General features: G+C 41.6%; 2 protein-coding genes across 6 annotated transcripts in view; both read right to left on the reverse strand.

Annotated features, from left to right (window-relative positions):
* Positions 1 to 19,408, reverse strand: part of lamb2 (laminin, beta 2 (laminin S)) — a 54,713-nt gene extending 35,305 nt beyond the window's left edge. For both annotated transcript variants that reach the window (XM_063463891.1, XM_063463889.1), the window contains exons 1-4: positions 19,347 to 19,408; positions 18,887 to 18,953; positions 4,449 to 4,618; positions 4,192 to 4,327 (exon numbers count right to left, since the gene is read on the reverse strand). In XM_063463891.1, coding sequence (XP_063319961.1) covers positions 4,192 to 4,327; positions 4,449 to 4,618; positions 18,887 to 18,917 — 337 coding nt within the window. In that variant the 5' untranslated portion in view covers positions 18,918 to 18,953; positions 19,347 to 19,408. The remainder of the gene's footprint in view (positions 1 to 4,191; positions 4,328 to 4,448; positions 4,619 to 18,886; positions 18,954 to 19,346) is intronic.
* Positions 19,409 to 21,935: 2,527 nt separating this feature from the next.
* Positions 21,936 to 27,471, reverse strand: part of lamb2l (laminin, beta 2-like) — a 53,362-nt gene continuing 47,826 nt past the window's right edge. For all 4 annotated transcript variants that reach the window (XM_063464511.1, XM_063464513.1, XM_063464512.1 and 1 more), the window contains 9 exons: positions 27,287 to 27,468; positions 26,607 to 26,854; positions 25,257 to 25,472; positions 25,037 to 25,181; positions 24,736 to 24,943; positions 24,035 to 24,176; positions 23,502 to 23,678; positions 23,242 to 23,407; positions 21,936 to 22,495 (listed from right to left, as the gene is read on the reverse strand). In XM_063464511.1, coding sequence (XP_063320581.1) covers positions 22,359 to 22,495; positions 23,242 to 23,407; positions 23,502 to 23,678; positions 24,035 to 24,176; positions 24,736 to 24,943; positions 25,037 to 25,181; positions 25,257 to 25,472; positions 26,607 to 26,854; positions 27,287 to 27,468 — 1,621 coding nt within the window. In that variant the 3' untranslated portion in view covers positions 21,936 to 22,358. The remainder of the gene's footprint in view (positions 22,496 to 23,241; positions 23,408 to 23,501; positions 23,679 to 24,034; positions 24,177 to 24,735; positions 24,944 to 25,036; positions 25,182 to 25,256; positions 25,473 to 26,606; positions 26,855 to 27,286; positions 27,469 to 27,471) is intronic.

The raw sequence follows: 27,471 nt of genomic DNA on the forward strand, positions 1-27,471 counted from the left end.
GTTTGATGGTAATTAAAATGATACATCTACAGAGGGCTGAATTCAGACACACCCCAAAGTGAAAGAATGATGTGGTAGGCTAGTCGATCTTGCTGAAGTTTCACTGCAGCTACTCAGATACTACTCAGTTTGTATAGCCTCATGTGCTTGTATGCATGCCTAACAATGTTGGCCCATGCTCATATAATGAGACAGATGATGACAGATGGTGTCCTGGAGGATCTCCTCCCAGATCTAGACCAGAAGACCACTGAGCTCCTGAACAGACTGAGGTGAAACTGGGCAGCATCTAATGGATCAAAACATAATCTGTGAAAGTACAGGGCACCAGTGGTGGACCTGTCGATTCTGGTATTCTATAGCAAATGCCAGCTCTCCTAGAGTAACTCCCTCTTCTCGAGTCTCCTCCATGGCTTTGAGATGTGCTGGGAGAAACAGCAAACCTTCTGGCGAATGCACATACTGATATGCTATCCTGGAGGAGTCGACCAATAGGGACCCTAACCTCTGAAACCATTCCTGTTTTGGAGGTTGTCCCATTGTTGCCCCTCTAGTTCACCTGTTATTAAATTCAGTAACACCAAAGCAGCAGAAAATGATTAACAATGCCCTCTGCTACTTGATCAATATTCAAGAAATTTAACAGAATTGTAGCTCCTTTAAATTTTAATAATCCTACACTTTTTTGTGTGTTTCCTATATTTCCCCATGTCTGCATCAAATTGTTTTTGTGAGCTTGTTCTTTGTTCCTGTCAGTTATTGCCATTTCCTGTTTTATTTTGAAGGTCAGTCCCTTGTGTGGCTTTCTGTGTTTTAAATTCCCTCCTTGTGTTTTATCCTCAACCTCATTGTTGTCCTGTCCTTTTATTGGACTCCCTCTGTTTTCATCAAGATTCTTAATCACTGCCTTTGGTTATTTCCTGTTGCTTGGTTTGGTTGTTTGGTTTTTGCTTTTTCCTGCATGTCCTTGTAATTTTTGCATGCAATCCCAGGAAATGGGTTTTCTATTTAATATGTAAAGACAATCAACGCGCTGTGTCCTTATCAAAGCGGCCTTCTGTGAGCGCTGCCACATTCACCAAACAAATGCCACAAAGATGCCATGGAAAAAGCTGCAGCTACCAGGAGTAAAAATAGTCACTGTACTTCCTGCCCCTCTTTTTCTTCTTCTGTTTCTCCCCGATCTATTCTGGGTCTAGAGCTTCACAGTGCTGTCATCAACACCACTCTGTTACTGTGGAATGACTCACAAACAACTAAAACGAGCACTGTGTCCAATTGGCCAGTCATGCACAGATCCTTACGACCACTTATAGTGATGAAGAATTTAACTCACCTGAAAAAAAACCCAGTTACAGTTTGTTCCTCTTCCTGTTTTTATTACTGTGCACCACCCTGTCTTAAATATTCCACTTATTCTCACTCTTATCTTGACATCAGAGTCTTAACTTTTCATCTTCTCCTTTTCCCTCACTCTGTTCAGATGCCACAGCATGCAGAGCTCACTCTGTTATTAAGGACATCTGTAGCTGGTTAGAGGATGCTGGCCACAGTGTGTGGTTGAGTGTGTGTGTGTGTGTGTGTGTGTGTGTGTGTGTGTGTGTGTGAGTTTGCGTGTATAAGTGTACAAAACTAATACTGTATTTCTCCGGTGGTGTCCGGCAGCCTCGCCTCTGTCAGTGCACTTGCCATCACCAGTGTGTGAATGTGTATGTGAATGGGTGAATGACTGAATGTAGTGTAAAGCGAATTGGGGTACTTAGGGACTAAGTAAAGCGCTATACAAATGCAGGCCATTTACCATCTGCCTTGATTGTGGTTTGGGTTATGTGGCCCAGGATCATAGAAAACAGGTCTGCCCCAGATCTGGCATCAAGCTGGCACTTCTGACTGACCGGTGTCATGGCAGGGTGTATGTCAACCAGATGTGGGCCAGGTCTGGCAATGATGGCACTATTTATGTTCCTATTTTCCTATTTTAGTTAGAAGACCCAAATGCCATGTTGCAATACTACACTGCTATGGTAGCCAACGTTTCAAATGCAGGTTTGACAGGTTTGTGAGTGTACACTTTATCCAAAACCTAGTGACGGTTTACTCATCTTTGCTAGTGGGCGGCTGTAGCTCAGGAGGTAGAGCAGGTCACCTACTGATCAGAAGGTTAGTGGTTCGATCCCTGGCTCCTCTAGTCTGTATGTTAAGAGTGTGAATGTGTATCAATGTAGTTAGGAAGCACTCAGTTTAGAGAAAGTTTGTGATTGGATGAATATGGCATCTTGTATAGAGCACTTTGAGTAATCTGGGAGAGTAGAGAAGCGCTATAAAAGAATCAGTCCATTCACTGTCTGAACAGAGTTTTGTCATGTTACTTTTGCACTATTATGTTCCAGCACATGTTATTACATGACTTGATTAAGGTACACATTAGGCTGACATCTGGGCCAGCAGTGTGTCTGCAACTGGCCCGTGGCTGCACACAACTTACACATGGCCAACATACCGCAAAGAATGACGGCCCTTTGGTGGCCCAGATCAGGTTTACCAGAGGTAATCCACGCATGGGCCAGCACAGGACCACCAGTGTGTCTGCAACTGGCCTTGTGCTGGCCCATGTGTGGGCCACCTCAGGCAAGCGAGATCATTCTTTGCGGTATGTGGGCCATGTGTAAGCACATTGTGTGGGCCAGATCAGGGCCATACCAATTTTACTATGTGGGAATATGATGAGTCTACTGCTCTTATGTCCAGCAGTCTTTAAGCTACATGCTAACATGAATGCTAACATGATCTGGCACATGCTGCTAATATTCGCAAAACACACTAAACACAGAGTACATCTGAGGTTGACAGGAAAGTGTGAAAACTATGCAAAATTTCACGCTAATCTAGGAGACATTTAACAATAAAAAAAACCCACTGTAGGTCTCATCAGTCATAAAATCATTAAATTAATAAGACAGATTTTCTATTAACCACAAATACAATTTTAAAACTTTATGACATGAACAAATAATGCCTGTGGCTGTGAATTTATTATACTGGGAAACTCACAGTGCTAGATTAGAATGATGGCGCAATAAAAAATACAACCATATTAAAATTCAGCTGGAGAACAATGTTTACTGTGCAAAAGTCATGAGCCACTCCTCATGTCTTCATATTTTGCTTCCAAAGAGCTAGACTCTCTTACAGTTTTAAAGTTGTTTTTAGCAATAGTTCTCCAGGCTTTCTGAAAGTTTTTGAACATTGTTTTTGACAACAGCTGCTTTTTTTCAGTTATTTTCATTTACAGGTAAAATGGGTTTTTGCACCAACAACATGATTCCCAAAGAGATTTTATTCAAAAACTTGGCTCTCGGCAAGGTGTGCATTGTATCTTTAAAACTTTTGAGCAAACTGGAGGAGTGGAATAAAAGAAGAGGCAGGTCTAAAAACTATCAGAGGCCTAAAGAAACAGGAAAAAAGTGAAAGCCTATCAGTCAATTCATGTACTGTCCACTGAAGCCTTATCAGAAATGGTCTTAGTGGAAAAGTGGCCGTCAGGGTTAGGGTTAGGGTTTCCGAAGAAGCAAAAGAGGAAGAAAAGGTTGCTGTATGCTAAAGTACGGAGGAATATGAATCTGTGATAGCAGGCCTTATGGAATGATGAATCCAAATGTTAAATTCTTGGTTCAAATCATCATCAACACAGATGGAGGAGGTCATAAAAGAGGAACAACAGTGAGGGTCTACAGTCATCTGTGAAACATGGTGGAGGCTGAGTCATGTTTGGGGATACAAAGAAGAGCTTTTAATATCTTTCACAAAGTCTAGAGAACTATTCCCGAAAACTAGTTACAAAATAATTACAGAAAGTTTACAGAAAGAGATTTTAAGTTGTGTTCAAGAATGAAGTGGTCATACCAAATATTGACTTTAAAGCTTCTTAGAATTATATAAACTCTGTTTTTGCCTTATATACTGTACTTCTATGTGTATTTGAACATGCTTCTATAAATCACAGTACCTATTTCCATTTATAAAGCAGGGTTTGCACAGTACAGTAGTATTTTAATAACAGTATACAGGACTCAACGATGGGTGCTTGCTGGTCTGCTTGTACAACTGAGTGGAAGTAAATTAAGCTAACAATAATCTCTATGTAAGCTTTAATTAAGCTGAAATCAGTAGATGACCATAAAGTCTCCTCACCATTCTCAGACTGCCACCAGGACTTCTTGCGGTGAGGCTTAAAGGTAGTGATTACATTCTCTATCCGGTGACTGATGGTGTTGTACAGTGGATTATATGGCCGTCGCGAGTCACAGTCAAAACACTTCTTTTCATCCTGCGGCAGGACAGCAAAATAGGAAGTGTGACAGAGTCACAGACAGAATGTAGTGAAGAAACACATTTAACTCTTTCAATTCTTACTTGAGATTAAAGCAGAGTTCAACAAAAACACTTACCTGCAAATGACTGACAATGCAGTAAGGCTCTTTCCATCTCATTCCACACGTGGATGAGGCTTTAAGGTTCTTCTCTCGTCCAACCAGTAAATCCCCAGTTGCTGGGTAACAGCTGCCATGGGTACAGCCGTGGCTTTGACTGGGGTCCTGACCAACAGCAACAGTCAGGACTGAAGGAAAGAACACAGGAAATTCATTAAAGCGAACAGGAAACAATGGTTGCATCACTGTCCAGCAGTGCACCCACTCACAAGCTTGAGTTGGCAAGTAAAGCAGACCTAATCAGTACCCTCCATTCTGACCTGATTATTTAGACAACATCAAAAGCTCTTATCATTTCCCAAGGAAAAGACTCTAGGATGGTAGTGAAACTAAACATGTGCAGCTTTGAGTCAATGGAGTATTGTTGCATTATTTTCATCAACATCCATTGTGAGTTCCTGCAAAATATCAAAGAGAAACTTTTGAAATGGTGGCAGATATAGTTAGCAGTGGCCCTTTACATCAGGAAATTCTCACATCACTCCCTGTAAGTCAAAAATAACTATGTACAAATTAGTTTGCTTCTACAGGTCATCAGTGATATTATATATGAAACTGAAAACACAGATTTCAGTGACCTCTGTGTCCATATCTGTACAACAGCATGAGCAGTGTGACATCTGTGCTATTGTTCTTTGTGCATTTTGACAGTGTAGCACTTTTGTAAATAAAGATATGCTGTACTGGCCACATACAAAGAATAATGCTCAGCTACACAAAAAACAAAACAAAAATCTGATTTTATCAATAAGTCATAGCTGAATTCTCAATCAAAGAGTAGCAAGAAATATTTCAGTGTTGGGACAACATTATGTCAAAGCAGCTCTGAAGGTTAACAGGCTCTGATGTGTTCCAAAGAAATGACCCGACCACAGGTGCTGGCTAAAAGCCAGATATGGGAAGAAGCCAATGCAGGTTTCATTTTTATTGATGGTGATTATAATAGGGATGTAATTATTTACTCTAAGCCAGACTCGTAAGCTACATAAAAAAGCAGAAACACCTGTTTTTATAGATTTGGTGAGCACCACAAAGTACCGAGACAGGGGGTCTAGGTGATATAAAACTAGAGCCTCGCTGTGACTGAACAGCAGTGCTATGTGTGGGAGTTAAAATAAACCTTATAAACTTTCATGACAACCAGCAACAGCCATCACACATTCCACCGGACAGCTTGACGTGAGTTCCTCCTCCTGGGAGCTCTGATCGTTTGTGTATGTACTGCTATGAGGAAACTGGTATGAGACGAGACCTTTGGGTGCTTGTTGTCAGTCTATGGGCTGTCCACAACAGGTGTTTCTAATCCTCCCTCCCTCTCTATGAATGCACTTTAAATGGCCCTAAAAGATAAAATGCTAACACTTAATGTTGTCTGCATAAGAGACAACATACCAACTTATTATGAACTTTTTTGTGTAGCAGAATAAACTACATGCATTTATTGAGATCTTGGTGAGCCAGTGGGATTCTGAAAGCCTTTGGGCAAGGCTCCAAAACTGAACTGACAGCACAATGACAGCACACTTATTTTCAACCTTTTATGTGACTCAGTTTCTGCTCATTTTCTCAAGAGGGAGTAATGTTCGTCTAAATGACCCATTCTATCACTTTGACACTTTGAGCAGTTTAACCTCAGAGTTCAGTCTCTTGAGCTTAAATAAAGTAGCTGCTCTTCACTTGTATATCCACTGGGAAAATAAACACACTGTTACTGAAGATACACCACTGTGAGCCTGCCATGACATCAACCTTCTGCATAATTGGGTGTTTCTGTGAAACACTGATATTTTTAATGCTTACACACATAAGGAAAGACTAGGTGCTATACCTGCTATACCTCTATACTCTCAGATGAGGCAGTTAAAATATGGACAATGCAGGTGACTGTCTAATGTCCAAAGGCAATTTATGCCATAACCTCAGGGCAACAATGGGGAACGCTCTGTCCCCTAAGAGCTTCTGCTTAGATTTTTGTATATGCATGAGCAACTGGTCAGATGACCTGAGAGCTCGGACAGGAGCCTGATGGCAACAGCGCAGAGCATTTCACATGGACACTGACATATGACACACCCAATCCTGACATACACTACGGAGGAAAGCTAAGTGAGCAACAAGCAGATGAGGTCACAGTCTCACACACACCTGTGCATCTACACCAACACTTCTTCTATCTTCTTCTGCATGAAGATACACTCAATAATGTATTTAAACTCATGGCTCAAATGACAGTTTAAAGGCACTTTAACATTGTATAGCCCCCCTTTTTTAAGTGAACAACTGTGTGCTTGTTGATTACACAAAAGACACCTGTTAGAGGATTTGTTGAGCAGTTATTATTATCAAAGAAATCTGACATTGAGAGGAAACTGAGCGAGTCAGATGGATGGTTTGATGGGTGAAAGAAAAAAGAGAGACAGCCTTTGTGCAGACAATGAGAGGATATACGCAGATGCTACTTGATACCTATTTGGGAAACTACTGACACACTCTCAAAGGTGTTCATGTGTACATGTATCAGAGGTGGAGAGGAGAGGGTGGAGGAGTAAAGCAGACATCTAATGTGTCATGTAATCACTAGGTTTCTGGATGTCTTTTATCTCTCTGTGAAAAATTCACCGGCTTTACGCCTGTGCTCCCAGGATGAGCTGACATCACCACTTGTAAAAACAAGACATGCAGGATAATGAACAGATTGGTCACAAAGACGGTGCTGCACCATAAACCTCCATGCAATTGGAAGACGCCAACTTGTCTCAAAACACTCACTAACTAAGCACTTAGCAGTAATGAAGCTTAAAAAAGTACAATGCAAAGCAGAAGCAGGGACTATTCACCCTCTAAGTTAAAGCTGTAACTTTCATTCTGAAACTAACGCATTTCAAAACTTTGAAGAGAGTGGGGATCCTTTTTTAACTTTAGTTTCACAACTAAAGTTTCACAACTGCTTAGCACATGGTTGGCAACTGTTTGCAAACAAGTCAGCATCCTCCATAGAAACTACTGATGACTTCAGAAATCTGTCAACAACCAAAGCAAATGCAAAGGAGGTTGTCTGTGCAGCACCATGTGTTTTACTGCAAACAATTTTTCCTAGCAACAGCAAGCAGCTTTCCACAATCACTCGCCAACTGGCCAGGGAATACATATTTTTTCCAATGAATGAGCCTCTGTTGCAACCCCTAAAGGGGGCTGCCAAAAGAAGAAGAGGACAACAGTGATCAGACAGATTTTAAAGGTCCAGTGTATAAAATCTTACCACTAGATGTCACTAAATTGCAGTTTGTATTCTGTTTTCTTACCCCTTACAATTCCAAGTACATAATCCAAGGATAATGCAGAAAAAAACAGCAATGGCCGACTTTTCTAGACTGTTACTCCCCCGTTTACCGCAGATGCCAATACTCTTCTTCTGTCTAATGACACCAGTACTGATCTGAATTGTTGAGGATATCCTGATATTTTCTGTGGGCAAGCACTAATGTCTGTGTCACTGTTAGCTGCTGTTAGTTGGCATTACTGAATGTCTCTTTAAAAGTGGACCTAACATTGTTGGACTTGGACCGTGACCCTATAACCCTCATAGTTTACCAACCAACAAAATGCCATTTGCTCATTCTGGCTTATCGGATGATCTACTTTTGTTTTAAATCAATTTACATTGCATATCTTTGCTTTTACCTTTGAACTTTTGATAACAAACATGCACTAAAAACAAGACGGAGCAGTATTAGGTTCAAGGAAACTACCTTTAATCATTTAATCAGTTTTTCAAGAACATAATAAAAACTGCAGCACTGATAATTATTTTGATGACTGATGGAAGTGAGGGGATGTCAAGGCCCATGTCACAAGGACAATCCAATGCATCAGCTGCTTCCTTCCTTCTTCTCCCCAATTCTTCTGATATACTGTCATTAAAAGAATGCAAAGTGAAACGTGGGGTGACAGCTGAAAGAAAAAAGGGGAGGCTCGGGCACTGCTACTGGTATGTGCAGTGTGTGTGTGTGTGTGTGTGTGTGCGTGTGTGTGTGTCACAAAGGCTGCAAAACAGTGCTGTTCAACCAGGCTTTTGTAACACCCTAGTAACACCATACTGAATGTAGCTTGTACATCATCTTGCAGCTGCATAGCACATTCTTATTTATTTATATTTGTTCCCTAATAATCTTGACATCAGACCATAAAAACTGCTTTTGCTTTGCATGTCGTATACTACTGCCAACAGCTGTTAACCTATTCTCAGCTCGAGTTAAAAACATGACATGAAATCATTACATTCATGCCCTTGGATGGTTAAATTTGGCTCTCAGGGGAAAGGTCTTCCACATAAGGAAAATCTCTGACTGTCAGAGGCAGTGATACAGATTAAACTCTGCGGGGCTTTCAGAAATGAATTCACCACCCCCGACACACACACACACACACACACACACACACACACACACACACACACACACACACACACACACCTCCTCCAAGTGAAGTCTGCTTTTATTAAGGGTTCATACACCTTTTTCAGGGTCAAATTCAAGCAATATCAAGGTCCATTTTGTAGCTTTTCCAGCACATTACCAAAAAACAAGAATGCACGTTTCACTTCACATCACCTCAGTAACAACACGTGAAAATTAAAACAAATCATCCTAGGTTGATTTAAATGCCTTTGTTCCCCTTTTGCTTAAACAAAGAAAAACGCACCACACAACAATACTAAAAGGATAAGGTTGCCTTAAACACACACTTCACTTAAAAATTAAGGTGTGCAAATGTGAACAAATCAGCTTGGTAGAGATATTCATCTCCTGTTGAAAAAAACAACAATCCCACAAAACAAGAAAACTGCACCAAACACCACAAAATATTGATGCTTCTTTCCTAGGTTTTTCTTTCCTAAGTTCATTCCCAATAAAACTAACTGTAAGATGTTTGACTACACTGCTGTCTATATTATTGTCGGAGTCCTAAATTATCACCTTTAAAGTCTCTGCAATCATAATATCATGTACAGTAAGACTAAGTGGAAGAGGCTTTGAACAGATGACATAGTCAAATTCAACACATAAGACTTTAAGAATGCACAAGCATCTATCTAAAATGTATTTATTTAATCTATCATCTGTGATATTATTATTGCTGTGCACACAGCAAGATAGCCCAGGTGGAGAAATTTTGCTTTTAGACTTTGCGGCTCATTTTATTTCTCTATCTGATAAGAAAAGTATTCAATCAGATAGTTATTTGTGAATAAAATACAGTTACAATTTCAAGCACCACATCCAAAATTCAAACACTTGAAAGGACAATATTAAAATTCAAACATTTTCAAGCACCCGTACGAACCCTGTTTATTCCTTGCCACTGATTGCACTCAACTTCTGACCCTTCTCTATAAGCAGACCATATACCACATTAAAGCAGCACTATTTCACAAAACTCTTTAGAAATGTTTCTCAGTTGTCAGCATGAGATGACCTCCTTTGCTCTCAGCATTTACATACTTTACTGTAACTCTTTGCTGCCTAGAGACTGGTGACAGATTACAGAAGATTTCTACCAGTGAAACATTCTCATTGTAAAAACTGACGTGGATAAAAAAAGAACAATTAAAAATGTAAAAGTTTGTGGACAGAATCTGCAACCTTCAGTACTTTTTATGACATTGTGTCTGGTTTTATACTACACACCTTCGCCTAACAAACACACAAAGCAAAATGAGAAAGTGAAGGAGAACAGTCTGTTAGAACGATACTTTTCACTCAGTACCAACTATATTAGCTAGCCTAAGCTTAATATATTGTTAGTTTTTCAAAGTCAGCATGCATAATCTGTGCAGAGATGAAACTGCACTGCAACAGCTGTGATAAATCAGAATGGTAGTGAGCTAATATGTCAAGTACTGATATCACCTCCAACTAGAAGCCTGCAGCTCACTACAGGAATAAATCAGCTACACTTTGTTTCCATATGGTTTCACATCATAACCATCTTCTACAAAGCTGTAAAACAGTTTTCCTTCTTTCAGTTTGCCTCTTTAATTTCCTTAAATTTGTCACTCAGCTGTACCCATCTAATCCACAGACTAATGAAAACTTCTAGCTCTGTGTGTGTGAGTGGGATGTGACATCAGCGTGGTACATTCCAGAAGCACGGTCTGGCAAGACACAGTTTGCTGTCACATCAACCAGTGTAAACTCTGCAGGAAACCAAGGCAAACAGTCAAAAATTGGACTGAAGAGAAAGCACGTAAGGACACACGTATTTGCTGGGAGAACACAGACAATACATGCATCCAACATTAATAAAATGATGGAACAGTCAGATCCAATATTAGCTCACCCGGGGCAGTGAACAGACAGGATTAGCATCATTTAAGAGCTGCATGACCTAAGACAGTGCGGGACTAGGAGGCACCACAGATATGTTTAGCAGTCACCATGGCACAGCTGCTTTAAGGGGCCGGCAAAGAGAAGTCAACTGCTTTTATTTTTAACTCCTCCTAGCTAATTAGTTTACATTCCCCTTCCATGCGTCTCCATCCTCTCTTTGCTCTGCACTTAGTTGATGGATGGTTAACTCCCACAGCCAAACAACCAGCTGGTCTTCCTCCTCCTCACCTCACAGCTCACCTCCCATCTCTCTCCTCCCTTAATGTCTACAGCACCGGGAGGTCAGAGCGGTGGATTCACCGCTCTGACCTCCCGCTCACCTTGTTCATTACTGAAAAAGGCCTCCTTCCTAAAAATGGTTGCTAACCTTGATGTAACCCATCATTTAAGTAAATGATGTCCAGAGCAGAGACGATACTGTGTCTGTATTTCTTACTTTCTTATTAGAGATTCAAGGCTAAGCGTAGGGCCCATGACAATCTTGACATCTGTCAAAATTCTTGTAAAATCTAATAAATCACTGGCTGAGACAAAAGTTTTGCTGAATAAGAGCAAAATCATTTCTTTATTATCTCAAAATTATTATTACAAAAGCAGGCCCTAAGAGCAGGGCCATGGATCTTGGGAAAAATGTCATAATCAACAAGGCTAACATGGAGGGCTCTAGTACGCTTTCTCTGAAAAATCTTACAGATGCACACCATAATTCAAAACTGCAGTAACTGGAGTTACCACAGACACACAAGCCATTATTTACACATTTCACTTCATTTACACATGAAGTCTTAAACCAATTAAAGTTTGTTTTTCAAATCATTTCTATAATAAAAACTCCGGCGTCTCCTCTGAGTCTTTCCCAACTGTTTATTACTGACCGCCTGCATTGATATCTAAAACACAAGAGTTTCAGTGAGCAAGGCCAGGCACTGCCCATTACACAGACTGTTACATTAACAAGGCATGGCACTGAGAAGCAGCTGGTTGGAATAGAGGATATGCTCACATTCCTCTCCCGTCCTGGAGATGTCTGAGCTGCTCCGCGCCGGAGAGAAAATATGGAACAAGACACTGCGAGTAACAGGTGGGCAGGGGAGTGAGGAGCTAGAACAATGTCTGTTTTTATCTTAGCGGTACGTGAAACATGCTAAGTGCATTTAGCGGCCACCCCGCAAGCCGTCATTCCCACATGTCTGCTGTTACTGAGTACTTACATCCAAAGAAGCATCAACGTGAAACAGAGTGCATGATTTTGATGCATTTTGTTTTTTCATCAGGGAATGAGCAAATGGGAAGGTGATCACTGTTAGTATTGTGACGATCACTTCTATTTCTGCAGGCACATTATTACTGCCTTTGTTAGGAGATTTCTAGATCGAGGTTACAGCAAACGTCCTGCACAACCTGACCTGCAGCGCTTCCCTACCTCTCTCTGATCCAGCACTTGGAAAACATTTGCCCTTCCTCGTTGTACTGCCCTCTGTTCAAATGTTGAGACGCACCGATGCAAGCGGACGACTGAACTGTGGTTCGTTTCTACAGTTCAGTAACCACAGGTATTAAAGTGGCAAATTCACATACATTAGTCAGCTACATCAACACAATCAAATGTTAGATTGCATGAATAATTCATATATTCGTGAGTTTATCCAGCATAATCTCCATTTTATGGAGATTAAACTGGTCAAACAGGCCTACAAACTGGTGGCCTGTCCAGGGTGCACCCCATCTTTCACCCTGTTGCAGCTGGGCAGCTGCAACTGGCAAAATAGTAGAGTCCCATCACATAACACCTACAAAGTGTAAGCTTTATGTGATCAGTGGGAGTTATGGAAACACTGCAGGTCAGATTTTGCAGGATTGCGTGAGATGTTTGCTGTAACCTAAAAATGATCTACCAGCCACAATCCCCCTGCCATGTTGTCTAAAGGTCAATAAATCCACTAAATACGAGGCACACGTGGCCACCAGATGCTGGGTGCAGCTTTTCCTTCGGTCATTTAACCAAAGAGACTGCACTCCTGTGGGTCTCTTTAGTGATTACGGTGCTGTGTATTTGCCTTGGTGCTCAGCAGCTGTTTAGGGAGACCCAGAGCACCGAGCAGACTCCATACTTGTTTGCTGGACGTGCTAATCAGAGTGCCTGATGAAGAAAATCTGGCTCCACTTAGAGGGAAAACTGAAAGCATCACATGGGACTTGAAATTAGCATTTAGTGTGTTCTATTCTTGTGCTCACATTCCTGTATGTGACTCTAAGTGACTTTAATAACATAATTGCACTGTGTCGGCTTGATAAATGCTGAAATTGCCACATGTGTAAAAGAGAGGAGGGTAACCTTTGTGTGCCTTAGGCTTAGGTCAGATTCTCTGAGCACAATTTAAAATACACTGGGGAATACTGCTTTCATGAAGTCATTTTGCAATACCAGGTCTGAACTGACAATGACCCCATTAGTCCCTTGAGAGAGGAGCAAAGGAAACCAAGAATTGTTAAGTTTTCTGTATCTCAAACTGGGTCTTTTTGCATTTATATTCACCCTTTTTTCACTGCAGGAGCTCGGGGCAGGTGTGGCACACTTACAGGAAATTCCCCTTATAAGCTCCTCCGGCCTTTCTGTTTCCACTGCAGTGTGGGACCTACTGGATTCACAAGGTGAAACAATGACGTTTACCTGAAAAAAAAAAACCAGTCCCAAAAAGAGGACTAACGGGGTCTGACTCAGTACAGAGAGCAGGCTCTTCTATGGAGCCTGCCATATTGTACCACAATCTGCAGCAGCCATAAAAGAAGGTTTCTTTTTTTTCCTGCATTGAAGCAACAGCCATTGTAAGTTTTATGAGTAGAAAGAGAGGTGTGGGGAAATACGGAGATAGAAAAAGGGTGCAGTATTTGTAACATGGAGGGGCAAACACAATGACCTAAAACCATAAGGCCACACTGTAGGAGCTTGTATGCTTGCCTGAAAGGAGCAAGGGTAAAGATATAGATCCATTTGCAAAAATGTAATGTAGTCATTACATCCATGTTTTCATTAGTGTGTAATAGCCTGTACCTATGACTTAAAAAAAACAAGCCTCCAAAATCTTTGGAGGCAGTAGAATATTCAATGAAGTACATTTTTAATGCATCGTTTTGTGGAGTATACATATCTGATTTCAGCAATAAATCATGGACTGTTCATTCAGTGACTTGGAACATATGAAACAGCTAGCCCACGGTTACAAGAAACATTATATATGTACATGGTTACATGTGGGGGTGTGTGTGTATGCGCACGTGCATGTGTGTGTGTGTAATTACAGGGCTCCAAGATGAAAGCACCACACACTGTGACTTCTTCCACTGCAACTCAAGTAAAATTTCAAATATCTCAAGAAAATACTAAGCACACCAAATCCATCCTTCCCTTCTTCCTTTCTTCTTCTCTTTGTCTCGACTTCATCCCCCTTTTCCTTCTGTCCTTCCTCCCTTCCGTCTCCTTCCTTCAACCCTCCCACACTGCAGCGTCACATTCTAATTGCTGCTTGTCTGCTATCAGGTGTGGTCGCATCTGAGAGTGCTTTTTTAACAAGCTATGCTACAGAACTCCATTAATCCTGTTATTGGACTTAGCCTGTGGCTCGTAGCAATAAAAGCAATAAAAGCTCCTGGCATCTGACAAACATAAAGACAGTGCAGCCACAGTTTTTGGAAAGGAAAAGGACATTCATATTTCTGCTTCTCATCATTCATAACATTTGCTGAAAATAATTTGTGAATCTAGCATAAAAACTGCTTTCCTTTCATAATTTTGATTCCACATTCACATCACAAATCGTCCTTACTTCCTTTGGATGTATATTCTGTTCCAATGGATGATGCTCATACTAAGCATGAACAAAGATTGTGTGAACAATTAATCCATGTTAACCAAAGGCTCAGGCTTCATAACTCTTTAACATGTTTATTCCCTTCTTTGATCTTTATGGGATTAGTCTCATCTCAAGGAATCCTTGCTAGCTATGAGCACAGAAGCCCCGCCCACCTGTTGCTCAAACCTTCTGCTTACAAAGGGAAACCAATCAGAAAACAGCTGGCCTAAAGTGAGAGTGTCCTTAACCTCTAAAACAGGGAGGAGCTAAAACATGATGAGCAGAATAGGCCTGCTTTAAACTACACCGTGCTTTCCCTAGTCTCACCTGTTTCTGTGAATAATACTGATCATTGTGATTTTTTTCAAAGTGTGTTATGTCATTAACATTTACAGTGGCTAACTAAAGCTATGTGTCTGCAATCATGTGTCTTCATACGACAGGTCACAGGTCACGCTTCTTTACAGCTGCGCATTCGCAGCAGCTCCACTCAGGTTCATAACTTCACCAGCCACTTCATTGTTTTTAATGAGGCCAGCACCATTTCCTATTCCTCTCCATCACCTCCCCCATCCTCAAGTCCTCCTTCCTTTAGTTTATCTGCACCTCCCCTTTTCATCCAGAAAAGCCCCTGCCCAGGAAACCCAACTCACGGTCCTTTTATACAAACAGGTTTACTCTATCCCTCCACCCCTGTGCCTAAAGTCTTTCTCTCCCTCTTCTTTCTCATTGTCCTGATTCTATCCTGATTGTACCCCCCACCCACCCCTTCTATTTAATCAGGCTCTCCCCCCCCTCTCTCTCTGTTTCTAGTACTGGTGGTTAGCAGGCTTTAGTGCACCATTGTTCTGGCATCTGCACATTTCCGGAGGCTGTCACTTACAAAGGCTTTGGGAACACACTCTCGTTCCCACTGCCTAACCAGCTCTCACCTGCCCACACACACACACACACACACGAGGAGGGTGTCAGCAGTTCAAAAAAGCCAAATTCCTACACACATAAACCTGCAAGAAAGGTGTATTATAGAGGATTTACTTTGTGCGATGAGGCAATCCAGATCCCTTTTTTATGTTCAGGTTTGCTTGCTTTCTTTTCTTTCTTATTCCCAGCTCTTTCCTTTCGTTCCTACAGAGTAATGATGAGTTGGTGCCTCCTTCAACTGCACTTTAAATGGTTTCGAATACTAAGGAATCACAGACAGACTAAAGGTAACTGGCCTTTTTGCCAGAGGTTATCTGCGCTTCACCAACACATATGGCCGGCTCGCTGCAGCTCCTACTTCTAACTGGAGTCGTGAAGAGAAGAAACTAGCATGTGAAAAGAAAAGAAGAGTGAAGGGATGGCTGACTCTTTTGTTCCTGTGATCAGCCTGAGTCCTTTCTCGCTTTTGTCACGCACACATAATGACACACGCCAATTAACCCCTCCTTTGACCTGTGGGTTTGGAATTGACCCTTGACCTCACAGCTCATCCTCAGAGACATCTGAATGGACACCTCCCCATTTTAATAATGACAGCGCGGGAGGTTTATCAGGTCAAACACTTCCCACCTCTCTCTACTTATTCCAGCTGCTAACACTGAGATTTTGACCATAAAGATTGTTTTGAACTGTGAATGCAAAGCTACACTATTAGAGTCCAAGGATGATATAATGGCGCTATAAATGACACACAATAGGTCCTATGCCTGCTGATATACTTGGTCAGTCTATTTATCTTTAATTATTATTTTTGTTTGGCAGTGGGTTAGCTTCCTCTGTCTGAAAATGATCCTCAGGAGTCATTTGTCAAATCAGACTTCACCACTTTAATCGTTCCTTCTGTCCAAGCCATTTAGTAAACTTTAGCTGAAGCCCGTGAGCTCCTGAAAAAGTCACCTTTAATCAAACTCCTGAAAGTATACAGCGTTGAAGATTAGACCAGAAGCAAAGACGTATTTTACTTTTAATTGTTGGTAATTGACGTGTTGAAAGCTCTTGTTAATCTGGTTCATGAGCTGTGCACTGGCTGTGACAGGTTTAATTGACAGAACGCCATCATTACATTTGGATTTGAATGCTGTTAATTGCTTAAAGATAAAACACGAGTACATGGCTTCAATCCCCTGCAGGGTTAAGCCCACAGTCCATGGCTGGACTGAGCTGAACCTTGCTCCATGTCATTTCCATCTCTCAGTCTTCTCATATCCTGACTCTCCTAAAAACTGTTTTCATTTTGCCAGGAATTTTTGTGGAATCATATTTATAGCCCACTTTATCCCTTTTTCCTTCTTGACTTACTGAATGGGAAAACTGAGAATCAACTCTGACCTACACTTTACCTGCGTGGTTACATTTTCTACTGATACCCTTAAACAACACACACAGGCCTGCTGTGTGCAGAGTGAAAGTTTTATTGCTTGCTGTAATTGTTTCTCCTGTCCATGAACCACAAGCGTGGTTGTTCCATGTTCTTGTGGTGCGGCTGCCAAAAGCAGAACTTGTTCTGCTCATCAGTGGATCTCTTGAATAGAACTACTACTGTGGCCAGCTGCCGACATCTGTCCGCCACAACAAGATTCTCTCCAGGGAAGCACATGAGTGATGATTCCGAGGACCGACACCACAGCAAGCTGGTAAGTGAGCCATCCGGCAGGAAAAACGCAAGACAAGAAGGACCGGGGCTGGCTGGTTAGTAGTATATGAACGTGATGGGATTATGCGGTGCTTTATTGTCCGCCTGTGTAAAAATGTGTACAAAAGCAGCTCTGGGTAAACCATTACAGGCACCAAAGGGCACGGGTATATTAAATTCAGACAGATTTAGAAAGAAAAAAAACTGTCCTGCAAAGTTTATTCTGATGTGACTCTGAGACATTAAGGCCAGCAACACTGACAGCAAAGTAGCACAAATGTAAAGACAGAACTTCAGTCCTGAAACCTCCCATTAAGCTCTGTCAGCCACCACAAAGAGCTGCAGATTTGATCAGTGAGGCCTGACAGCAGGCGCTCATAGACTTTAACTGCAGCAATAAGCACGCTCACTTCTAGCTGCAAGGAGCAACGCATTCACATGCATTTACTGAAGGTTATCAGGCAGTGAAATACAGGTGTAGCTCACAACCTCTCGGCTTGGAGTGGAGCCCACATGTACGTGTAAGTTGCGTTAAACAAATGAAGGATGCAGTGAAAAGAGATTTAAATCAGATATGTCTTTGTATTCAATTCTTAGCTTTATCGCTGCACACATTCAATACTGGACACACACACACACACACATTCACCTAGAAGATTACTTAGAAATGATACAGACCACATTATCTACCGATTGATCCCTGGCTGCCCCAGCCTGCATCTTGCCCGTGGATACTTTGGCAAGATACTTAGCCCTGAGTAGCTTCCGATACACTCATTGGAGTGTGAATGTGTGCGCATGGGTGAGTGAGCCACATTCTATAAACCTGTGTGTTTACCATTTACATCCAGAAAGTATGTAGGCGCTAGATGTGTGCAGTGGGTGTCTCTATTTGCGGATTCAACTGGGCCATTTTAGGAGGACCGTAAAACACGGTAACACCACCCAAAGAAAGACAGAGACGCAGACAGACGACCCCTGAGGCCCTGAAGGCACCAGGGGCCCTTAAAAAAGAAACACCAGCTATCTTATCTCTGCACAGGGAAATGTAAAAGGCAATCCCTTGAGCCTCACATCCAGACTACTGTTTCTGATAGCGCCTTGGTATAGTTCCTGACTCCAACCATCGAGGCTTAGAGAAATCTTTTTAGAGTGTAAGCCACTTTGAAAAAAAGAGAAAAGTTCTTGACTCTTGACTTTTTTTGCTTGCTGTAAATGAGTTTGCAAAGCAGTTTTCTTCCCTGTTTTCCATCATGACAAGTGAACACTATGAACCAAGTGCAGTCATCAAGGGAGTATGACCCCGACCATCTCACTTCACTGCTATTATTATGTTGTATTCGCTACAGGTCTTGCGCGTCTTTGAACTCAGCATTTACAGGATTAACAAAGCTGCACATCTTCCACAGACTAATCAAAGCAGGACCGGTGACCTGAAGTCGCTCGATAGCCGCCATATCCGTTCAGTGAGTCGCTTCTGAGGGTTTGTTATGGAGCAGAAAACACGGAGTGACTTCAAAGGGTGCGCAGGTTACTTACCGCAGAGGAGCACTTCAACCGAGGCTCGCATCTCTGAGCGCGCATCCACCCGCTGGGCCGCAGCAACCTGCCACACGCAACACACTCATCATTAGACATACACAGTAACAACAAAGTCATGTGACACGGACATTAAAGGCGGTTTTTGTGTTACTGGATGCAAATTGAGCGTTGGGAAAAGTTAAAAATGTGGGAAAAATTGCTTTGATTATTTTTTTTCAATTGACGACCAACAATTGAAGTGCAGAGGACAACCAGGACTCCTTCACAGACTTTTTTTCATCCACTCTCTGTTTCTACTATTTAAATCACCGTTTGCCACTCTGTTCTCTGTAAACCGGTTCACTAAAGGAGAAAAAAAAGTATAAACTGCTTTCAACTATCCAGCGAGCTAAGTATAACTGATTGTCTCTTATTTCAGAAATGAACTGATCATAAGCATTATCTTAAACCTTCTCACCGTTTGTGTCGCGTTTCCAACGTTTCCTTCTCTGCTGCCCCTCTTCGTCCACTTGTTGCGGAGTTCCCGGACAGAAGCGGAGCTGAGCAGTTCTTCTGCTCCTGCGTCTCTGCCTGGGAAACCCCGGGCCGGACTTACTGGAGCGGAGTTTCTTAATACGCACGCAAATGGGCCGAATCCTTGGGCCGCGAGTTCGATTCCTTCAGTGGGCAGATGAGGCACACCCAGTTGCCTTTCTTTAAATGAGTTTTCGATTAGTTTAGAAAGATAACAACTGGACTTCTTTATGTTTTGCGAAGACGTTTCACCAGTGAAGGAGGAGAGGTGAAACGTCTTCACAAAACATATCATTATTATTATTATTATTGTTGTTGTTGTTGTTGTTGTTGTTGTTGTTGTTGTTATTATTATTATTAACACGTCATAATCCAGAGCCGTCTATTCAGCTGTTTAGTCATGAGTCCATGCAAATCCATTTACAGTATCTTCCACCAATCTGCTCCCCCCCCCCCCCCCCACACACACACACACTATATTACAATAGGTTAACTTCCAGCAGATTATACGTAATGTATAGAGTAACTTTTAAAATAATTCCTTTGTGAAATATGACTAGGCCGCAGCGCTTAAGTAAATAAACATACATGGAAAGTTATGGTGTTGTGCCAAAGAAGTTACCCCTGCCAGAAATGTTACTGTCCTCAGAGTAGGAGGTTCTAGAGGTGAGTCCATAGGTGTTGGTACTGGATCCATAGCACAATACTTTCTTTTTGAATTCACTGTCATGTCTGTTTTATTTTTATGTTATATTTATTTTTTAGTTTATTTGGCTGCTTTACCTGCTGTTTTTAAAAACAGTTTGTTAACATACCAGGACGGCACAAAAGCTACTTTATTATGTACTTCACTTTATCAACATGGTCCTATGTATGCAATAATGCAGTGTGAAAAAACCCCTGCTAAAGCAAAGTGAATTCAAAGTAATTCCTGTGTCAAGTTTCCCTCCAGAAACCCGCCGCATGTTTTCCGACGAGCCCCCTTTCTGTCCCCGTGAGCAGGAATGCGCGCTCCCTGCAGGACGGATTGGATTCCCTTTGGTTTAATCCAATGAGGAGCCGTGATCGCGCGTTATCACAGATTCTATGCTTGAAAGCACCAGCCCAGCCAATGAATCAATCTTATATGAACTAAAGCTGTTGACTTCATGTACGGAAAGCAATCCACTGCATTGCACATGTGGGTCATTTCACATGGGAGTAGTATGTAGTTATAACTGTTTCTGATGTGCGCCAGTGTTTCACTGCTGGCAGATCGTCGTCCAGAACAAAGCCTGCTATAAACCTCTGTCATATTGCACATTCCCTGAGCTGCTGCAGGACAGCCCCTCTTTGTTAGAGACCAGGATCCAATGCCACAACCAAGAGAGAATAGGCCTTTCATACTGAGAACAGATCCCTGACACTTAAATGAAATAAGAGCCAGTATTTGGTGAAAGTTCACCATGTGTTAGCATTGTTTTTGGTTTTTGTTTGTTCGTCTTTTGCATGCTGCACTCTCACACAGAGGTTTTCATATCATTTTGCACATCCATCATCTAATGACTTTGAAGATACCACCCAGCAACATAGTTACAATTAGCCAATAAAATGGTGCTGTGTGTATGGATATATCAGAGGATGTGTAGTTCAATTAGATCAGCTTCACCATTGACTTTGAGTTGCAGTTTCTGGCAACTCGACAAATCCAACAGTTGTCAACATTCTCTTTGAGCTACATTTTTGCTCTCCTCCAACTCCCAAGAAAAAATCTCTGGCTCTTTTGCCACAAAACGTTCACCAGCTAGTCAAGAGCAGAACTGGGATGCTTGATAGGGAAACAGCAGCGAACAGTTTGGTTTTTAGAGCTGGAAAAATGCTGAATCCTCAGCTGAAAACAACATGCGTACGAACAACGAGACAGAACAAAAACAGTCAACAAAACCTTCAGCTAAAAGCTGCTAAAATGCTCCATAGGCCTGGCAAGATGCAGATTCAGAGGGCAGCTTGCTAGTGTCAGCCCATCACCAGCTACTTGTTTCACACTTTGAGATTTTTTTTTTTTTTTTACTGTAAAGAGAAAATGTTTAAAAATTGGAGCGGTAAATGACTTTGTGTAATTTGAGCCAGGCATTCAATAGGCTGGCAAAGTGACTATCATTATTAACTAATGGCATTAATGATGGGTGAGATCTATTAGGTGTAACTTTGAGTGAGTGTAGAAGCTGTGTTTTTGCAGAGGTGGTAAAGAGAGAAAAGATGAAGGCTGTGGGCAAAAAGAGACAAATATTGGATTGAACTTATACACTTAACTGTGTATAAGGTTACCCTTTGTAGCAAAACACTGAAGCAACATACCTTCTTAAGCAATGTAAATATTGCATACAGTCTCACACAAATATGATGCATTTATATAAAGTGTCAGATTGACTTTGTCTTCATCATAACACCTCACAGTGTATGTTTATATGAATATTTGTACATTATAATTAAAGAAAAAGCACAAAAAGTACTTTCAAAAAATTTAATAGGAATGTCAGTGTGTACACCCCATACTAATGTGGTCAAACAACACAAACACTCAACATCTTGAAAGCACTTTTGGTATAGGTAACTGATAACATACTCTGATATAGTCTTTCCGCATACAGTAAATCAATTCCATCCGTTATTATTGGCTATAGAGTGAAATAAATGCTCTTCACAGGTTATCCGCCTATTGTAATAGCTTAAATACATGAACACCACCAAGGGCAGGGGTGATATTGAGGACTCAAACAGTACATGGACAGTTGAAGGCATTTCTGTGACATAACACTTGCAGGTAATGTGTAAAACTTGAAATACCAGTGAAAGAATGGAGGAACCTCCAGAGCAGCGTTTTATTTTCATGGGTGACAAATTTTCTCTTTTCCAGTCACAACAGCAGTTCTAACTCTCCTCTACTACAGCAGCTGATGGCACGGAGGAGGCAACATCACACACAGGTGTTGTAGTTATGCACTCGATCCCGGATCTCGTCCCGCACACTAGTTGCGTTGTATTTCAGCTTGTCCAACTCCATGCGCTGCTTCTCCATCCGTATCTCATTGTTTTTGAAAATTTTCTCAAGTTCTGTAATCACAGGGAGCAAGAGAAAAGTTAAAGTAACAGCATGCACAAAAGGCTGAAAGGTTGATCTACAGCCACGCCCATGACCTACTATGAAGTTCTTAGTTGTTTGTTTAAAGCCAAAAATCAATGCCAAATCTGCAGATGCGATTGTTAAACCCTACAGTACACAATAAACATATCAGTAATAGCTCTATCCTAAATTAATACAGGACTTAAAACTAGTTCCAAGGCAGAAATGCTCACTTGATTTTCACTGATTTGAACTGTGAATTCTCTGCTTTGATGTTTTGAATGGTGACTATAATGTTTCTCTGCATTTCTATCCCGCCCACATATTGTTTCGTTTCTATCACTTACTTTTAGTCATTTAGTGCAGTTAAAGCACATCCACGGATCCTGTGAAAGGAACTGATCTTTACCTCGGAATATTTTATGAATATTAACAGTGTAACTATACTCATCTCATCCTCATCTGTGACATCGTGTTATGTTATGAATCTTGCTGCAGTAACAGCTGCAAGTTATCCTGGTTTTAGCATAAGGCAGGAGGTGTATTACATGACTGTGCCATCTAGTCAGAGTCTTTTGTACACTATGAACAATGGCACATTTAAACGGTGGTAGTTTAACACTGGAGACTTCTTTACAGGCAATTTCTGGTCAAGTTGGGCACTACGGTCACAATTTGCTGTATGTAGCTCACCTGAAGAACACAGTCAACACTGAGAGCAGCCATATGAACTTACCGTCCAGTCGTGTTATCCCACTGGTGGCATTCTTGAGGTATTCTTCTGCATCCTCTTTGAGATCTTTGACCCTCTGGTTGATGTCCTTCAGACCTCCAGACACCCCACCAAGAGACTCGATCTTCATCTGCAGCTCACGATACTGTTTCTCTGTGTCGTTGAGGCTCTGGCAGATGATGCAATCATTTTATTCAAGATTTTTTATATATATATATTTATTTCTTCAATAATTTTGGTCCAAACTCCACCAACAGCCTCACCTGCTCCAGTGAAGATGTTAGGTCAGTGGCATTATCGGCCAGTGCTTTAGCCTCGATTGCCATCTGTCTGTTCTGCTCCGTCTTGTTCTTCAGAGCTTCCACCTCCTTGGAGAGGTTCATTAAACGCATCATGACATCCATCTGCTTGGCGTCTAGCCTCACCAGCTTTCCCTCCACCTGGAAAAAATGAGACATGAAGAAGTCAAGAGTTATGGGAACCACAGCGTGCCTTTTTTCCTGTATCCCACCGCTCACCCCAACCAGTCATTTGTTCTACTGGAGCTTTCCCGTTAAAAGGGAGTTTTTCCTTCCCACTGTCACCACATGCTTCATCATAAGAAGTCGTCTGATGAGGTTTTCCCTCTATTATTGTATCTTTACCTTACCATATAAAAGCACCATAATGCAACTGTTTTTGTGATTTTGGGCTATATAAATAAAACTGAAGTGAAATGAACAAAAGTGCTCATTGGGGAGGTAGATGACAGAAAATATGTGAAACCTGTAAATTTACATGTTCCAAGATTCTGTACCTCAGCAGTAGCGTTTCTTGTGCTGTTCAGGTTGTTGTGGGCTTCTTTCAGGGCAGCCTGTGCTTTCTCTATGGCCTTTCCAGATGCTTTTAACGCCTCTTTGGTAATATTGGTCATGTCTTTCACTTCCTCTGCTCGGCTCCTGCACAATAGCACCAAAAATTAGTCAGAGAGAAAACCTTTTTCCTAGAGCTCTGCTTAATAAATGCATGTTCAGTGCATTTAATAAGACTTAATTATACACAGCCTATTAATGCCATGGTTTGCCTGGTGCCAGCTGAACCCAAAGAAAAAGGATAGATGTGTGGATATCCTATTTGAACTTTAATAACAACAAGAAAGACAATATCAGAAACCAAAATTCATGTTTTAAGGGTATGGATGATAATAGTGTAGCCACAGAATGCAGGTGTAACAAACATAGCCTTGGAGCAGGGGTGGCAGGAGCAGGAGAGTTTTAGAGGGCTGTTGTAGAGGGGGGCACCAATAAGCATATAAAGAGATCAAATTAATACTGAGCAGCCTTCAGCTTATTGGTGCAGCCCTCTACAACAGTCTGTTTCTCGTGGTCCAGTGGGAATCTTAACTGCCTTCTGCTGAAGGCAACATTCATCTTTTATATGCAGTCACAGTTTAACTTTCAGCAAGCTTATGGGAAATGTGGTCCTTAATTTCAAAACAAAACAAAAATGATAACTCACTTGGCCTCTTTAGCTGCGTCAAGAAGCTCCTTGACTTTAGTGGTGTGCAGTGTGGTTTGATTGACAATCCCCTCAATATTGCTGATGTTGGAAAGACTTTCCTTTATCTGCGCGATCATTTTGTCCAGAACGGTCCTGTTCAGTGGCAGTGTGATCGACAAGACCTCCTGAGCCACTTTCTCTATGCTCTCTGGGTCGGCTCCCTCCTCTGGGCAGTACAAGACAGGACAGGGACAAAAGGAGTGCAAATGCAGGAAGCGTCAAGTTACATTTAGACTCTGAAGCAATATCATCCACATACCAGTGAGAAAGTTTTTGATCTTCTCAATGAACTCTGTCAGGTTCTTATTGCTTTCTTTAAGCTCCTTGCTCAACTTGTTGGCTTTTTCCAGCGTGTTTATTGTCTGGTTCTTCAGTTTTTGTGTCATAGCAGCTATGTCCTGGAGCTGAAGGAGGAATCAAGAGTCAGGTCAAAGAAATATTTCACTCATATGAGGCTAAACTGCGCATACTGTGAGCACCTTTTTGGAGACTTTCTGCAGCTCCTTACTGGCAGTGTTCAGACTGTCTGTAACGTTCCTGGCGTCATTCAGCGCAGCTACAGATTTGCCCACAGTCCCGCTGCATCCCACTCCTCCACATACACGGTTTCCCTGATCATCATGGCAGCCGGCGCCACCACACCGACTGTCTGGGCAACTGCCATTGACGCTGTTATTGCTGTGACCACCACACACCTTAAAGATGGCACCATGCACTGACTGAGTTAGTGGGATAAGACTTCAATGCTGGACAGCAAGACTTAAATGCAGTTTTGTGAAGATAAACCAAATTTCTAAAATAAAACATTGAAATGTTTTGTTATCAATATAAAAACCAAAAACCAAATATTTTAATTTCACTACTGCAAAATACTGTTAATAAACAAACAAAAATACAGTGCAAGTATAGAGCTTCACTTTATAGTTGTCAGTGGAGACAACAGACGTGTGTCAGCATTCTCAGACTCACTGGAAATATCTTAATTTTCTTAAAAGCCTGCAAATAAATACCTTAATTTGCAGGCTACCATCAGCAAAGAAATGCAGTGACATCATAATGTGTGTGTGCGATCTAATTTGTAAAAATACGATACATGACAAAATGCCATGTATTTTAAATAATCTTTTTAAGGCTCTGAAAACACAAAACAAAACAAAAAAAACCCCAAAACCCCACTGCTGCTACGTTTGCACATCAGGGTAGTCACAATTAAAACATACTCACCAATCAGTGATGGAAAACCATTTTCAATTTCTACTTAATTCTTTAATCATGAGCTGATTTGGCTTTTCCACTAGATGTCACTGCCAGACTCAAGCATAAAATTCCAACATTGTTTTTTGCAGATGTTTCACAATGTTCATAAACAAACTTGGCATGTTGAATGTTTAAAAACACATCAGTGAGGTTTTTTCCTTTTTGTTTGAGTAAACTTCTCTTTTTTTAACAGGTAGAACCTGTCGATATTATTAAGAAAACTCCACTTTTTAGGAATTTACAACATTAGATGCCTAATGCCTAAGTTTTAATCTCATTTTCACTTTGTCAGTTTTTCCACCTCAGAATGACAGAGCAAGTTTCTTTTTCTGGCATGGATTCTTTTAATTAGAGAAAACGTATCTGGAGTTCAGAATTGTCACCTCAAAGAGTCTCCTGGAAGTACTCCTCACTGAGGCCTACCCTACTCCAAAATCTGAGGCTTAGATCTACGCTTATTCCACTTGCCATTCTCTTTCAATGAATGTTGTCTAATCTAGTTGAGGTCGTGGTTAGGGTACATACATAACCCTAACCCAACATACATTTTTTCATTATAACACACTGCTTACCTGGTCGCTCAGGTGATTGACCTGTTTATGGAGGTCGTGAGCTTGTTTTTGTAGGTCGCTGAGTGACTTGTTGTGAGCAGCCACATTACGGTTAATGTCGTTTTCAATTTCATCCAGCAGGTCTTCTGTGCGCGCTCTGGTCTTAATTGACTCTTCCACAGGACTCATAGGACCAAACACCGAAGCGTTGCATTTCATCTCAGCCTGCAGCGATTCCTGATAGTACTGCTTCACTTTCTCAAACTGATCTGTGAGAGACACCAGCAGCTTTTTAAAAGCAATGTATAAAACCTACTCTGCTACTGGATATGGATTTAGTCTGTGTGGCGGAGGTGTGGTCCCTGGCGTAGCTGCAGGGGAGTGGTGGAGCGGTGGGCTAAGGGGGTGGTACCGGGAGGCAGGTGAGCCACAGGTGGTGGCGATTGTGTCATGAGTGTCTTCCTTCTGTGTGTCTATATAGTGACGGCAGAGTCGAGCGGGAGGCTGGCTGGACCGGAATGAGCTGTCACGGTGCATTATTATTATAAATAAACACTTGATCGTGAGCAAAAACGGTGTGTGTCTGTGTGTGTGTGTGTGTGTGTGGCATACTTCACAGTTTGCTTCCTGTATTTACAGCAGTGAGGCTTCATGTGACATGTTCAAGGTTTTCACTTGTGCCTCTGATGGCAACAAATTACCTGCAAACCCTGAGCTGAACAGTTCAAGCAGCTTCTGTTCGTCACCCACAGTGGTGTTGAGGCCCCGCAGCTCTTTTTCCATGTTATCCAGCGTGTGTCGGAGTGCCCTGTCTATTTCTGCTGTCGTATTTAGCTCTTGGCCCATGGCCATCAGACGCCCATCAGTGAGGGCAATCTCAGCCCTG

The sequence above is a fragment of the Pelmatolapia mariae genome, linkage group LG20 (genome assembly GCF_036321145.2).
Source record: "Pelmatolapia mariae isolate MD_Pm_ZW linkage group LG20, Pm_UMD_F_2, whole genome shotgun sequence".
Lineage (NCBI taxonomy): Eukaryota > Metazoa > Chordata > Actinopteri > Cichliformes > Cichlidae > Pelmatolapia > Pelmatolapia mariae.